The following is a 15179-nucleotide window of genomic DNA, read 5'->3' as shown; positions in this document are numbered from 1 at the left end:
AGTTACAGTTTTGATGTAACTTTTCATGTTTGTTTGCTCAACATTCTGGAGCAATTCTAGCATACTGTCCGGAAAACTTGCACTGGAACACTTAGTTGGGCAACAAAATAACTTTTCTCAGTGGTTAGTATGATATAAAATTGCTTCCATCTTCAAAAATGTAACGATTTTCGAAAACATGTTTCACTGGCCAAAACGCCCCAGTGTAGGCAGTGCGGTGTGCCTTACCAACTGTACACAAGCGCAGCGTGCCTGCAGCAGTTGCTTCCAAATTGTATGGACAATATGTAATTCACTCCTGCTTAAATGGACTTATGTTGGTTTTTAATGTCAAGCACACAAGGATTTGTAACCTTTTATTATGGGATTGATAAAATACTATTGAAGGGCTTTGAAACGTGTTTGATTACGGTGGGGCGTATTGCCCAGGCACTTTTTGAAATCCAGTTTTCACAACTTTCCAAAAAAGCTTTATTACGTGTTCTCAGTAATATTTTAATATGAATACTCACAGGTAATGCATTTGCGACTTGTTCAACTACCAAATAACACAAAGTTTGCATAAATTACGTTGAAAAGTAAAAAGTTTTCATAGCCTTAGGGGGGGCATATTATACCGTCTTACCCTACCATCACTAGAAATTCGCGGTTATTTGAAAAGATCGTTTTCTTACTTTTTGCACTTTGCCGAAGCAAACAGCCTTTTTCAAGGCTCTAAGAGTTAAAAATAATGTTCTCCTTCAGTCGCTATCGCACGGATTAGAAGGCTCTTCAGTGGAAGGGCTGAGATACAGTCTACATCCCCTGCTGAGCCAACTTGTGGTTTATTTCAGGCAGTCCTTCAGTGGGAAGGTTGCCACTGTCGAGGCTAATATTTCGTGACCGGACAGATACTTCCTGAATTTTTTTTGATGATTCATGTTCGATTTGATTTCTGTGTCGGTTTGATGAGAAGATTTTGCCAAGGAATGGTATGCAACGCCGATTATTTATCCTAAATAGTTGATGTGAGAAATTTGGACATATTATGTATCTTAAAGGCATGGTCAAGTCAAGTCCTACGTCCACTTAGCGGTTATGTCACAGACATTACCTACTGTTCGTTTTTTTTATCAGTGATAAACCTTCATCTTTTAAGTAAACAATTTTTTTTTGTTGGGGCGTAGAACCACTGCGTCCATTGACTTGAACTTTTGTGGTATACCCCTGATTACTATTAACTATTCGCATCTTCTAGGTTGATCACCATTTGTCAAGTAAACAACCTAAGACGCGTATTTTCCCAGTTCGGTATAATTGAGTTAATAAAACCCACTACCTTTTCAGGATTTGCAGTCCAAATATCTCCTGGTTGCATAAAGCCACTATTTAGAAATTTTGATCTACCCTTGTACAATGCATCACAACTGCAAAGCAGATGTTCCGAGGTTTCACGTTCCATGTTACAGAAACGACAGATATCATTCTGAATCTGGCCAATATTTTTCAAGTGATATCTGCTCGGGCAGTGTCCGGTTATTAGGCCAGTGAAGGTGCAAAGAGCTCTCTTGCTGAGCTCTAAGAGCTTTTCGGTTACTTTAACATTGGGAATTATATATCTCTTTGGGGGGGCCCTCCTTAGTCGTGCGGTAAGACGCGCGGCTACAAAGCAAGGCCATGCTGAGGGTGGCTGGGTTCGATTCCCAGTGCCGGTCTAGGTAATTTTCGGATTGGAAATTGTCTCGACTTCCCTGGGCATAAAAGTATCATCGTGTTAGCCTCATGATATACGAATGCAAAAATGGTAACCGGGCTTAGAAACCTCGCAGTTAATAACTGTGGAAGTGCTTAATGAACACTAAGCTGCGAGGCGGCTCTGTCCCAGTGTGGGGATGTAATGCCAATAAGAAGAAGAAGAAGAAGAAGAAGATATCTCTTTGATTGAGCACACTTTTCGGCAACCAACCAATTGGTCATCAGCCTTTGTGCTTCCCAGGATTTTAATTCCATTTTTATGGTACAGTATGATATACCGCAGAAAGGTTCTGGGCCAATAAACTGTGTATTTGAACCTCGTTTCGCAAGCTCGTCTGCCTTTTCATTACCTCCAATGCCACAGTGCCCTGGAACCCAGTACAGATTTACGGAGTTCTCTTGGCACACCTTTCGCAATGAAAGAATGCAGTCCCAGACAAGTTTTGACGTACATTTAAAGCTACTCAACGCATTGAGTGCCGCTTGACTATCTGTGAAAATACAAATATTTGCATATCTATATTTCCTTTCTACACAGATATGGGAGCGTCCACAAATTACGTAATCTGTGTAGAATTTTATGGAACCGTATCGAACAGTGGGACCTCCGACATCCCAAACCATACGTGATGGTTCATATATGTTGTAAGGAATGTCATAGTTCTCCACAGGTTTCATCCAGTCGCCATTCATATTCATCACTGGCCCATATTGAAAATTTTGTGAAAGTAAACAATACAATAATTAACATTCAACGAACACTTGAGTCTAATTGAACGTATACTAAATATTCCTAATCTTATTTCTATAACTAATATCTGCTAGGCTAGGTAAAAAACATTAACTAACTATAAAGTTCAGGGTCTCTTAACCCATATTTAGTTCTTCTATAAGATAAATTGGCGGGGACCAAACAACAGACGAAAATTCTAGAATATAACGGACTAAGGAACAATAGGTACAAAGAACGCAGACAGTAAGGGTTTCGAAAAGATTGATAAACTCTGGAAATGACAATTGTCGACTTGCCTTGCTGATAATAGAAGTCAAATGGCCGAATGTCGTTTGGCCGAATGCCATTTGGCCGAAAGGGTCGTTTGACCGAACGCCATTTGGCCGAATGCCGTTTGGCCGAATAGTTGCAATGCGTTTCCTTATTAAGGTGATTATACAATAAAGCCAGAAATCGGTCATTTTGTAAACCACGTGCTTTTCCAATATTTTTTTCAAGAGCACGAGATGAAAGAACCATAACGCGTATGCGGCTGAAATAATGGTAGATCGTTTGCTTAGTTATGCTGAACAATCATAATTTGAGTTTCAGCACTGTGCGAAAACTATTACGCCAGATTTGGGCTTTTGGAAATGTTTGTAGATAAACGTGTGGTGAATTTGAAATTCACCACGGGCTTCATTCTATAATCACCTTAAGTATGTGAAGTGAGTAGTAATAAGTAAGCAGGGTTTGTAGTGGAAAGCGAGTAGCAAGCAATACGAAGCTATATTATCTCTGGATGAAGAATAAACACAGAAGAGGGAAGGAGGAAGAAGAAAGAAGGTGGAATTAAGGTGATTATACAATCAAGCCAAGTGGTGAATTTCAAATTCACCACATAGTTTATACTCCTGTTATGAAAAGTTCAAATCTAGCGGAATAATGTTCGTACAATGTTGAAATTAAAGTCGATTGTTTAGCATAAGTAAGCAAACGATCTACGGATGTTTCATCTCCATGGGCGTTGTGGTTCTCTCAATTCGTGCTCTTGAAAAATCACTAGAAAAAGCACATGGTTTTCAAGATGGCCGATTTGTGGCTTTGTTGTATAACCACCTTAAGGAAATAGAAGGAAAAGGAAGAATGAAAAGAGAAGAAGGAAAAAGAAGAAGGAAGAAGGAATAAGGAAGAAGGAAGAGGGAAAAAGTAAGACGGAAGTAGCAATAAGGAAGAAGAAGGAAGGAAGAATGAAGAAGAAAGATAGAAGATGGAAGAAGAAGAAGAATAAAAGAAAAGAATAAGGAAGACAGAAGAAAAAAGAAGAAAGACGGAAGAAAAAGATGGAGGAAGGAAGAAAGAAGAAGGAAGATGAAATGAGAAAGGAGAAAGACGGAAAAAGGAAGAAGGACGAAGGAAGATAGAAGAAAGAAAAAAAGGAAGAAGAAAGTAGAAAGAAAATAGAAGGAAGAAGGAACAAGGAAAAAGAAAGAAAGAAGAAGGGAGAAGTAAGAAGAAAGAAGGAAAAAGGGAGAAAGAAGAAGGAAGAAGGAAGAAAAAAGAAGGAAGATGGAAGAAGGGAGAAGGAAGAAGCGAGAAGAAAGAAGAAAGAACAAAGATGAAGTATGAAGGAAGAAGAAAGAAAGAAGCACGAAGAAGAAGGTAGAAAGAAGGAAGAAGGGAGAAGGGAGAAGGAAGAAGGATGAAGGAAGAAGAAAGAATGAAGAAGCGAGAAGAAAGAAGGATAAAGGAAGAAAGAAAAATAAAGGAAGGAAGAAGAAAGAAGGAATAAAAAATAAGGAAGGAAGAAGAAAGAAAAAGGAAAAAAAGAAGGAAGAAAGGAGAAGGAAAATGGAAGAAGAAAGAATAAAGAAGTAAGAACAAAGAAGGCAGAATGGAGATGGAAGAAGGAAGCAGCGAGGTGAAAGAAGGATGAAGGAAGAAAAAAGAAGGAATAAGTGAGAAGAAAGAAGGATGAAGGGCGAAAGAAAATGAATGAAGAAAGAAGAAAGAAGGAAGAAGAAAGGTGGAATAAAAAAGAAGGAAGGAAGAAGAAAGAAGAAAGAAAAAGAAAAAAGGAAGAAGTGAGAAAGAATAAGGAAGGAGGAAAAAGGAAGAAAGAAGAAGAAAGAAGAAAAAAGAGAAAAACGGAAAAAGAAAGAAGGACGAAGGAAAATAGAAGAAAGAATAAAGGAAGAAGGAAGAAGAAGCAAGAAAGAAGAAAAAAAGGAAGAAAAAGAAAGAAGAAGAAATAAGGAAAAAGGAAAAAAGAAGAAGAGAGAAAAGAGATGGAAGAAGGAAGAAGAAAGAAAGAAGATGGAAGAAGAAAGAAGGAAGAAGAGAGAAAAAAGAAGGAAGAAGTTCTCAGTTCTCAGTTCACTTTTTTCTTTTCTCTTTTCACTTTTCACTTCCTGATTCTCATTACTCACTATTCTTACTTGTAATTTGAGATCAATTTGTACTTGTAATTTGAGATCAAACGGCATTCGGCCAAACGGCATTCGGCCAAATGGCGTTCGGCCAAATGTCATTCGGCCAAATAGCCTGACATCCAAGTTAGAATCTAATATAACTCCGAGGACATTAACTCTATCTGCACGAGAGATTGATTGACCGGATAACGAGTAATCATGTAAAACTGTTGATTTTTTGGGAGAAAATGAAATCACTATGCATTTATGAAAGCTAAAGCACATCCTGTTTCTCTCAAACCAGTTATGAAAACAATCAATTAAACATTGGATGCTGCAAGATCTTCAGGTTTATTTACTGAGAAAAAATATCGTCAAATCGTCTACGTACGAAAGCCTACATTGATGAGGTAATCTCTTGACCGCATCATTGAAGAATATCAAGAAAAGTAGAGACCCAAGATTACTGCCTTGGGGAACACCGGAGTTACTGGCAAAAGAGGAGGATGTAGAAGATCCTATCTTGACTTTTAGTGTCCTTCCACGCAAATAAGAATTAAACCAGCTTTAGGCTGACCATACGTACCGTATTTAACGGGACAGTCCCGTTTTTTGACCTTATTGTGCTGTCCCGTCGTAATCTAAAAAATCCTCAATTTGTCCCGTTTTTTCATTGATTCTGATTCTTCCAAAGAGCTTCAAAATATTATTCAAACAAATTAAATATTTTAGGCAGGAATTTAAAACCAGATACAAAGAAAGTGAACGAAACCCATCAAAACAGTGTGAGATGTTATTAGTGTTGCTTTTAAGAGAATGCTATTTATGCCGTTATGTATTTAGCATGGATCGACTTTTCTTAAGGTTTTAACAGTTAATGACAACAGGTGACAACGGGAGATTTCTTCATACAGTTTCATTTCAATGACTTTTTCGAAGGCCTGATTGATTCTTTTCGAAACATTGAGAATCATTCAAAGTCTTTCTGAAAATTCTGAATATTTCAAAATCATCCACTGTAAAAAAACGACGATATTGAAAAAATATTTATACATCAGCTGAACAAGATTCAGGCAGTTTCAAATCGAGGAATGTTGGTTTTCACGTACTTTAAGGCTAGTTTACATATCAGCAGGTTGTCTGCGAATTTAACTTACATATGTATGAGTGGGATTTCAGCCCGATTCAAAACACAATCCGGTGGAAATCTCCGAGAGTCCGAACTGTAAACCAGCCTATAAATTAGCCAAGATTTGTTTTACTTTCCGTGACGAAATTGCATGAGTCCCACCTTTTTGGAAGCACATGGGAACAAAATCAATGGACAAGATTTCCGAGGCGTGAGGCTACTTTTAGCGTCATTTAAATCAATTTCGATCAAAAATAACTGTGAATTGATAAGATTTGGCATTTATTCACATGCACCAACCATGAAAATAATTTAAATTACATTTTATTAATGTTCTTTACTTGTTGAGATTCTCGATATTCTTATCCGTAGATTTTCTCTCACTTATGTTTATGAATAAGTGTTATAGCACGGGAAATCAATAATTCCACCCTATTGCTCTTTTCGCATTTATCTTTTGCCATTTTTTCAAAATGATTTTTGATTGAAATGAAAATAATTTTGGGGCTTTGATACTTTGACTATTTTATTTGTCATTTTCAATTGTTCAGAATTGCAACAAATTTTGATATTGGTCAGTAATAAAATCCATCCTTCCACAATTTTTTAAAAATATTTTGAAAAATGCGTAATTTTTTGTTACTTTTTATTTTTTGAAATATTTGTAGTTTAGTATTTTTCCACAACTAACTTAATGCAATACATAGAAGGTTATGGTGGTGAAAAATTCACTCTAAAAAAATTCTTTAACTTCTTACACGGCGAATGAAAATTAAGCTCATAAATTTTGAAATTTCCACAGCTCTTGAATTTCGTCACAAGGTTTTTTGACATGTCCCGTTTTACAAGTGCGTTTGTCCCGTTTTTTCACCGAAATGATCTGGTCAGCCTAAGCTTAAGAGATGACCGTGAATTTCAAGCTTTTCTAGTTTTGTCTTAATTATGTCATGGCTTTTACAAGTACACAGTATCGATTTGAATACCTTTTTCCATATTCCAGGTAAAATTTACGAGGTTAGTGGAGACATATCTGCCAGGGAAAAAAAACATACTGATCAGTGCTAATGTAAGATTTGAAGTTTTGCAGAATAAATTTACTTACAATCAGTTCAAGCAATTTTGAAGAAGAACACAGCTACGTTATTCCTCGATAATAGGAAACGTCACGTTTGTAATAGGAAACGTAATAGGAAACGTCACATTTGTCTCCTTTTTTATGAACGGGAAACATGTGAGAGCCTTTCAAGTGAATTGCTAGATGATTTTCCTTCAAGAAACATTTGGGACGGAAGACCACTCTCCTTGCGTTTACTGTTCACGTAATTTTCTACATAGGCAGTACATAGGCTTTAAAAAGACGATTGCTTTCTTGTCTATATTTATCACTTGCAACGAAAAAGCGTTTGCGTGACATAACTTTTAACTTTGCGGTATGAACGAAAAGCACGATTTCTATGAGATTTCAATTTGGGGGTTGAACAGGGAGAGACCGTTGGGAATTGCATTTAGGAACTAATTCGCAAATTATTGTCTTTATTTAACTTATCCTCAAATATGGCTACTGATTCAGTAATATTATTTGATTCAATTGTGTTACTCCAATTTATTTCAGAGAGACGTTGTGAAAAATAAACTTCATAATTGACTTTAGTAGAATTTTAAGCAGAAGCATTGAAAGGATCACATTGGTTTGAGGTAAAGTCAGTATCTATGAAAAGATCCAAATGCGGGTGATATATATGCTCGGGAAGTAAAGGCTGAACCGAACGTTCCAAAAATATCTCGATGTTAGTAAACACTAAATCAAAACTATCCACGAGGTGGGTTACATAAGAAGGTATGGTTTGATCAGAACTTAGAGGTCCAGCAATCAACCCAGCGTTCGGGTCCAGCGTGTTAGAGTGCTAACTGATATATGATAATTTGTTATTGCCATAATTGATCACAGTATCCGTTCACCGTTTAGATGAAATATCCTCAATATAACTGATATGAGCATGTATCATGTTTAAGTTGTTTAATACTTATTAACTCAAGTCTTCCTATGGCCACAACTGTATCAAGTACCTATAATGACATTTTAAACTCAGGAAAACGGAAATCTTTTCACTCGTAAAGATCCTAGATCCTATAGTCTCCGAAACTCTATTTTATTGATTTAATCTAAGAGGATGTTCCTTTTTAATATCGGCTATTTGCAAGTGTTACTGCAATCTTTTGATTCCTTTAAGGACAAGCCTCCCCTAATATAAATTTATTCGTGTTTTCAAGGGCACCCCAAGGAACAATTGGTTTCTTATAAAAAAACATTTGAGTTTGAGAAAGTCTTAATTACGGCATCTGCAGCTGAATAAATTGATAGTCAATAATAACGATTCAATATTATTTATATAATACAAACTAGCATTTAATGAAAATCCTTTGTTCCACAAATGCGGTCTCTTTAATTTAAAAGCTGATTAAACAATTAGAAAAGCAAACAAAATTGCTTCTGTTCTACTACCCATCGGCAGTTGATCTATTGACTGCATAAAAGCTTGTACAGAGCTTGAGCTTGATTGACTGCTCGTAGTTGCTACTCCATTATGACCAGATCAGCTGTTCTTGCACAGGGAACCAACAGATGTTTGCTTGGGACTAGCACATATCTTCAATGTACAAGTACTGGTGATCTCATTTGTTAGGTCATACTGACGCCTGCCACGTCAGAATGCAAGTCAATGTAGGGAAGGGGGAGGAAATGATGATGCAATCACTCGCCCACTGCAAGCCGAATATACCTCTGCACTTGCCACGAGTTCATGCGGAATTTGTTGGAATTTCTGGGTTAGGTTTGAGAGGCAGAGGTCCGTCTTGGTTAACGAGCTGCCAATGTGATAGATAGGAGAAGGTAACTGATGGAATTTCTAATTGGATGTAGGAAACGAGCTCTATAGTTCATTTCCAATTCTAGCAGATTACTGTTAGAATACTCAAGTTTAAGGTATAGGAATAGTAATGGAAACGGTATGGAAGTCCATTTCCAGTTCTAGCGATTGCTAGAACATGAGAAATAAAGAGAAAGATACAAAGTAGGAGAATGGAACGGACCTGGGATTGAACCCACGACCTCCTGCGTATGAGGCAGAAGCAGTAGCCATATGACTACCAAGCCCGCAGAAGAAGTAGCCATATGACTACCAAGCCCGCCTTGACTGCATAAAAGCTTGTACAGATCATACTAACTCTTCTGATAAATTAATAAAGCTTATTTTATTTTTTCTTCCAGATAATTTCAGCATTGTTAGGGTACGACGGAAAAAGAGAGCAACGAGATCAACGGAAAAACTAATTCGGTTTAATATTAGTGATAGCTCAAGTAAGCATTCATGACATTAAGACCCATTCAACTAAAGATACTTCGCTATAATATTCCATTTTTCCAGACGAGAACTTTTCGGTAAAACTGAGAAAATCCGATATTTTGATTGATGACTCATTCGCATTTATCGAAAGCTTTGGCAACTCGACGCAATTGTTGGACGATTCATATCAGCTAGCCCAGAAATATGCGGATTGTTTCTACCGGAACGATCATGCTGCGTTCGACCTTTGTGAAGGAGGAGCCCGAGGTGTGATAAAATCAAACGAGTCGGACATTATCCTACATCCACTGCCAGAACGTTTCGGACCTAATAATCACATACTTATAAATAAAAATAAGCCCTTTAATTTTACCACTGCTCATGTAACTCAGACTGATGAAAATGTGATATTCGAACCTGATATGTCTCACTATGAACCGTCCTATTTTTCTACGGCAGGCAAAGACCGAAGCAAACGGCACATTGGCAATATAAAAGTTCCAGATACACTTTTTGTAGAGACTGCAATCTTTATCGATAAGGACCTCTATCAGCATATGTCGAAGAATTTCCCAAAAGACACCGAAGCGCACTTGATCCGTTTTGTTCTAGCAATGATCAACGGTGTTCAACTGCTTTACAGCCATCCCTCGCTGGGGCACCCAATTAACTTTATTCTTAAGCGGCTAGAAATTCTGCACAATGACCCGAAGGACCTCCGCCGTTCCAGCGACATCGACGTGTATCTGAACAGTTTTTGTGGCTGGCAACGGAAGCTGAACCCACTATCGGATGCTGATCCGGTGCATTTCGATCACGCTGTGATACTCACTGGGCTTGACCTGTATGTGGTGAGCAAGACCGGAAAGGTGAGCAATCAGGTCGTGGGATTGGCGCCGGTGGCTGGCATGTGTACGATGACCTCCAGCTGCACAATCAACGAGGGAAAACACTTCGAGAGTGTGTTCGTTGTTTCGCACGAAATCGGCCATAAGTGAGTTTGTGTAATTCAGAGATTGTTAATTATTAGGTATAAAATAAGCTGCCGGAGAACAAATTCACCATTCTTTTTCTCGCCAACTTTTTGTTTAAGTGACTAATAAGCGATCAAGTGTCCCCATATTCATGCAACATATTAAAAGCCAAATATCCTAACATTGTGATGGATTCGACTTCAAGTACGAGACACTGAAGACTAGGATAGTACTATCCCTAGTAACATTTTGGTTTTATACTGGTTTTATCACACTGTTGTAGAGCAAATTATGGTCTTCAAAGGATGTTATAAAACCTTAAATGTTATAACTAGTCTTATGAAATCATTTCATTTTATTTAATTTATTTTCTTTGTTTTTATAAGATGAATATGGAAACTATGAGATTAAAACAGGAACAGCTACTCAAAACAAAGCTGTGGATTGAAAAAGATTAGAACTCCTTCAGAGCTTTTCAATTACTTTTTCAATAATTTTGTTAATTTCAGGATTCTTTTGGAACCTTACTTATTTCAAAATTGCTTTATGTGCTTTTAATTTAATACTTTCTTCTAAATCTCCATATTTTCTCAAAAATCTGTTGACCCTTGTGTACCTGCCGGGCCGGAGGCGAACACCATTTTTGCAGGGTTGCTGTCCGTCATTTTTGAACATGCCCTGTCCTTCGTACACTTCCAGCTCTAGCTGGGTTCGCCGTTGAGTTGGGCGAGCTCGTGGTTCATCCTTCCCCGCAACACACCGTCCTCTTGCGTTTTTGAGAATCGTTTTATTTACAGTATTCTAATTACATTGTGAATGCACAAAATTGTTTCTCTAAATTTATCAATTTCAGAAGCTTTCTCTCAGCTGGTCAGCTTTCTCTTCTTTTTATTGGCATTACATGGGACATTGCCGCCTCGCAGCTTAGTGCTCATTCAGAACTTCCACAGTTATTAACTATATCTTGAGGCTAAAACGATGATACTTTTATGCCCAGGGAAGTCGAGAAAATTTCCAACCCGAAAATTTCCTAGACCGGGCCGGGAACCGGACACCTTCAGAATGGTCTTTCTTTGTAGCCGCGCATTTTACCGTACGACTAAGGAAGACCCCGTAGTCAGGCGCTGGGTCAGCTATTTATATTATAAAAATGGAACGAGGAGCACCGTTTGTATTACATCACATTTTCAGTTGGCTGCTATAATAATAGAATAGATAGACAATAGAAAAATGTCAATTGTTTGTTCAACTGAATCTTTGAGTTACTTCAATTTAAAAATACATATCGTTATAAATATCGTTCAATAACATATTTTTGTTCCATACATTCAGTTTAGGGATGCGCCACGATACCTCGGAAAACAATTGTGACCCCAGTCAGTACATAATGTCCCCAACGCTTGGAAGTGGAAAAATCACGTGGTCCGCTTGCAGTCGCAATTACCTGAACTCATTTTTAAAGTATGCAAATGGTTATCAAACAGGTTCTGGTGTGTAAAACGAATTATTGTTTTTTTTTTCAGAACTACTCAAGCTGTTTGTTTGTTCGATCGGGGTCATTATGGACCAAGTTTAGATCATGCGGCCCAAGGCATGCTACCCGGCGAACGTTTCGATGCAGACCAACAATGCATGCTCAAGTACGGAAAAGATAGTATTCGATCACAAGCCCAAAATATTGCCGACATTTGTCGCGACTTACACTGCCAGAGAGATCGATATACGTGGACCTCTCATCCAGCACTAGAGGGAACTGCGTGTGGCACCCTAATGGTAAACCTTTCTCGAGCGAATTTATTAACCTTTTCAAATTGTTCTTAACCTTTCAGTGGTGTCGAAGTGGAAATTGTGTCTCAAAAATACCTGGTCTAACTGTTCAATCCAGTGGAAAACATATTACTGCCTTCAAGACTATTGATAAAAAGACCTTTATTGATGGTCTCAAGTTTGCGAGTTTAAAGCAAGATACTCCCAGAATACTTAACACTATTCCCACATGGAATGAATGGCGTGAACCGACGGAGTGTGAATCAGGATGCTTGTATGGCGAATCTGGTCGCCTTAAAGAGGGCAGTGTTGGACTGCGTCAGTACAGCAGGACATGTCTAGATAAGAGGTTGTACAAATAAATTGCATTAGGTTCATTGTCTTACGCTTCTCATATTTCTCATTTGATAGAAACAATTGCCGTGGATCCAACAAGAAATATGAAACTTGCATTGCTAAACAGGTATATTTTATTGGTCTCTTCAGCACTAGCTCCGTACAATATGAAAGAATGCCATTCGTTCTAGTGCTACAACATTGCCAGAACCACTATATTGGAATTTGCCAACCAGATATGTGACCGTGCCAAAGCGTTCGATTCCGATATACTCGAAATAGGTCTGCAGAAAGTTGCTGACGATCCGGAAGAGGCGTGTAAAATATTCTGTGAAACTAAAACAGGTGATTCGAAAACCAAAAGTTGGATCTTTCCAGACGGCACGGCGTGTCGTATTCATAATGCTGATTTTGATGATTATTATTACTGCATCAGTGGAAGGTGTCAGGTACGTTCAGATATGTATTACAGATATTAAGAAACGAAGAACTTAAGAACACATAATTTGAAATTGAAGAACTAAAACCATAAAGTAAAGCTGAATTGCAAGAAAAAAAATAAGAACGTGGAACACAAAATCAAAGATAATGAGAAACTTAGAAAAAAAAATCCAGAGCTAATAATATGAAAAACCATTATATTCCTAACAACCGATGCAATGTGCATATTTTTTTCTAATCCATTTGTAGAAATTTTCTTGTAACAGTTCATCAGATAATTTCTACCGAATAGATCCCTTATTCTGTCCTGATAGTTCCATCTCACCCGATAGAGGCATGAACAGCATTCAACATGAAAACGGTCGAGATTATAAAAATATGAATGCTCCTCCAGACAATTATCAAATAACTCGCAAAATAGAAAATGTTACTCATAATTCTGGTAAGTATGGAGCCAATTTGTCCGGATAGTTCTAAAACTTATAAATTTTCAAGTAATCTACGCATATCCAGAACGCAGACGAATTCCCGAAGCGAATTTCTACAAAGCTGATAATTACGTTCGCTGGCGAGGTCGGCAGTTTGAACCGGAAAAGTATGACAAACTGTCGCAGTTACAGGCGCGAAAAAATCAATGGGACATCAAGTCTGGTTGTCACTTCAGTTGTATGGGGAAATCCAAAGGGATTCAAATAGTTGCCTCAAGGATGGACATCCGCACAAGCATTCAGTTGTGCACACCAAATACAATCGTGTGTTCTTTTCCACATCTTTGCTATTTAACGTATTAAATATTTTTGATTGTCATTGTTGAATTCACGTTTCCAGGCTTGCGACAAGGTTCTCACCACGTATGAATACGCGACAAGGCTGTGCAAACGATACCAGCAGAAGGTTCGTGGCCTCTCTGGTATTGGTATGCAAATAGCACCCAGTGTCGAGGATCCGGATCGAAGCTGTCGCATTGCATGCCAAGATAATTTCATTCGTCATCGATTCTACCTTGTGAATGGAGAGCAGGGACATTTTCCATTTGGAGCTCGATGCAACCATGACGAACCGAACCGGTATTGTGTCAATGGCAAGTGCCTGGTAAGTTGATATGTTCAAAGAAGTTTTAATGTTTCTTAACGATCGGATTACCGTCATTGACAAGATAAATAGTCACGAGGTCGTATTACCCCTAGAAAAAATCCAGGAAAAATGCATTCCTAAGTTGGAATGTCGATGGATTCTTAATTAAAAAAAAACTTCATCAACATCCAGCAAAGACATAAATTACTTTCCAATTACACATATTGAAGCCAATTTTAATTCTTAATTAATTTTTTTTTCCATATTATTTCTACAGCGATTCGGTGAAGACGATACGCCATTGAACGAATCTTACAACAGTTTAGCACATTTGCGAACAAAACGTGATGCCAGAAGGGTCAAAAGACATTTTGAATACTTCGCGCCGGTTAATGTTACCGAACGCTTAAGCCAGGAGTATATCGAAAGCCTAATAGCCAACATCGACTTCACAAGAACAACGGGTGACTACAGCTAAATATTATTTTAAAACGCACAGCAATGTAATGAATAATTTGTTTTTCTTATTTCAGGAGAAATATATGAGGATAACATCGATTTCAGAAATCCAATTTATTTTATTCCATGAAGATACAAAAACGATCCTGAGCCGGGAAGACGAACGATATGAACATGAACTATTTATTAGTCAAGCTTTTGTAAACTATTTATTTGATAGACAATTAATTATAACCAGTGATAAACCAATGGCAATACATTTGTAAAAAACGTGTTTTTTTCCTTACTCGGATACTAAGTTAAGTTTAGATTAGGCAAGTAAATCATAATAAATGCCGCATGACTTGAACGCGAATTTAACGTCTCAATGCGTTAGTTCAACTCCCTATTGGCAACAACCCACATTTATCCCCCAGTGGTAATGAAGCCTTTCTCATTATCAAATTGAATGTGAATCTGAAACATTTATTTTCCCAGCAGCTGTTCTAGATTCATTTTTTATAACTGAGTTTTGAAAGCTTAAAACTGTTATACCGCTCAGTTTTGTTTTTTACAGATTTGTATTTACCTCAAATGAAACAAGAGATTAGAATATTTTTCAATGAATCGAAAAAATGCGTCATTTTTCTGCGGATCAATACCTTTTGCTTTTGCAACTACGAAGCCTTTCTTTGCATCAACATAAATTGATTTCATTTTATTGAAAAAAAAATAAATAATGACTTACCTAAACACCTATTCGCAAAAGCGTCATATGTCAGTTTTCTTCAACTTGAGTAATATGCCGTTGCATGTGTC

At 37.6% G+C, this 15179-nt stretch overlaps 1 protein-coding gene across 4 annotated transcripts in view; it reads left to right on the top strand.

Annotated features, from left to right (window-relative positions):
- Positions 1 to 14640, top strand: part of LOC134211495 (A disintegrin and metalloproteinase with thrombospondin motifs adt-1) — a 59788-nt gene extending 45148 nt beyond the window's left edge. For 3 of the 4 annotated variants that reach the window (XM_062688389.1, XM_062688390.1, XM_062688392.1), the window contains 12 exons: positions 9255 to 9344; positions 9412 to 10324; positions 11637 to 11765; positions 11828 to 12077; positions 12134 to 12420; positions 12483 to 12534; positions 12599 to 12856; positions 13098 to 13290; positions 13344 to 13600; positions 13677 to 13940; positions 14200 to 14386; positions 14456 to 14640. In XM_062688389.1, coding sequence (XP_062544373.1) covers positions 9255 to 9344; positions 9412 to 10324; positions 11637 to 11765; positions 11828 to 12077; positions 12134 to 12420; positions 12483 to 12534; positions 12599 to 12856; positions 13098 to 13290; positions 13344 to 13600; positions 13677 to 13940; positions 14200 to 14386; positions 14456 to 14511 — 2936 coding nt within the window. In that variant the 3' untranslated portion in view covers positions 14512 to 14640. The remainder of the gene's footprint in view (positions 1 to 9254; positions 9345 to 9411; positions 10325 to 11636; positions 11766 to 11827; positions 12078 to 12133; positions 12421 to 12482; positions 12535 to 12598; positions 12857 to 13097; positions 13291 to 13343; positions 13601 to 13676; positions 13941 to 14199; positions 14387 to 14455) is intronic. The other variant, XM_062688391.1, reaches the window with a different exon arrangement.
- The last annotated feature ends 539 nt before the right edge of the window (positions 14641 to 15179 follow it).

The sequence above is a fragment of the Armigeres subalbatus genome, chromosome 2 (assembly GCF_024139115.2).
Source record: "Armigeres subalbatus isolate Guangzhou_Male chromosome 2, GZ_Asu_2, whole genome shotgun sequence".
In the NCBI taxonomy this organism is placed as follows: domain Eukaryota; kingdom Metazoa; phylum Arthropoda; class Insecta; order Diptera; family Culicidae; genus Armigeres; species Armigeres subalbatus.
This window is presented reverse-complemented; position numbering and strand designations above follow the sequence as displayed.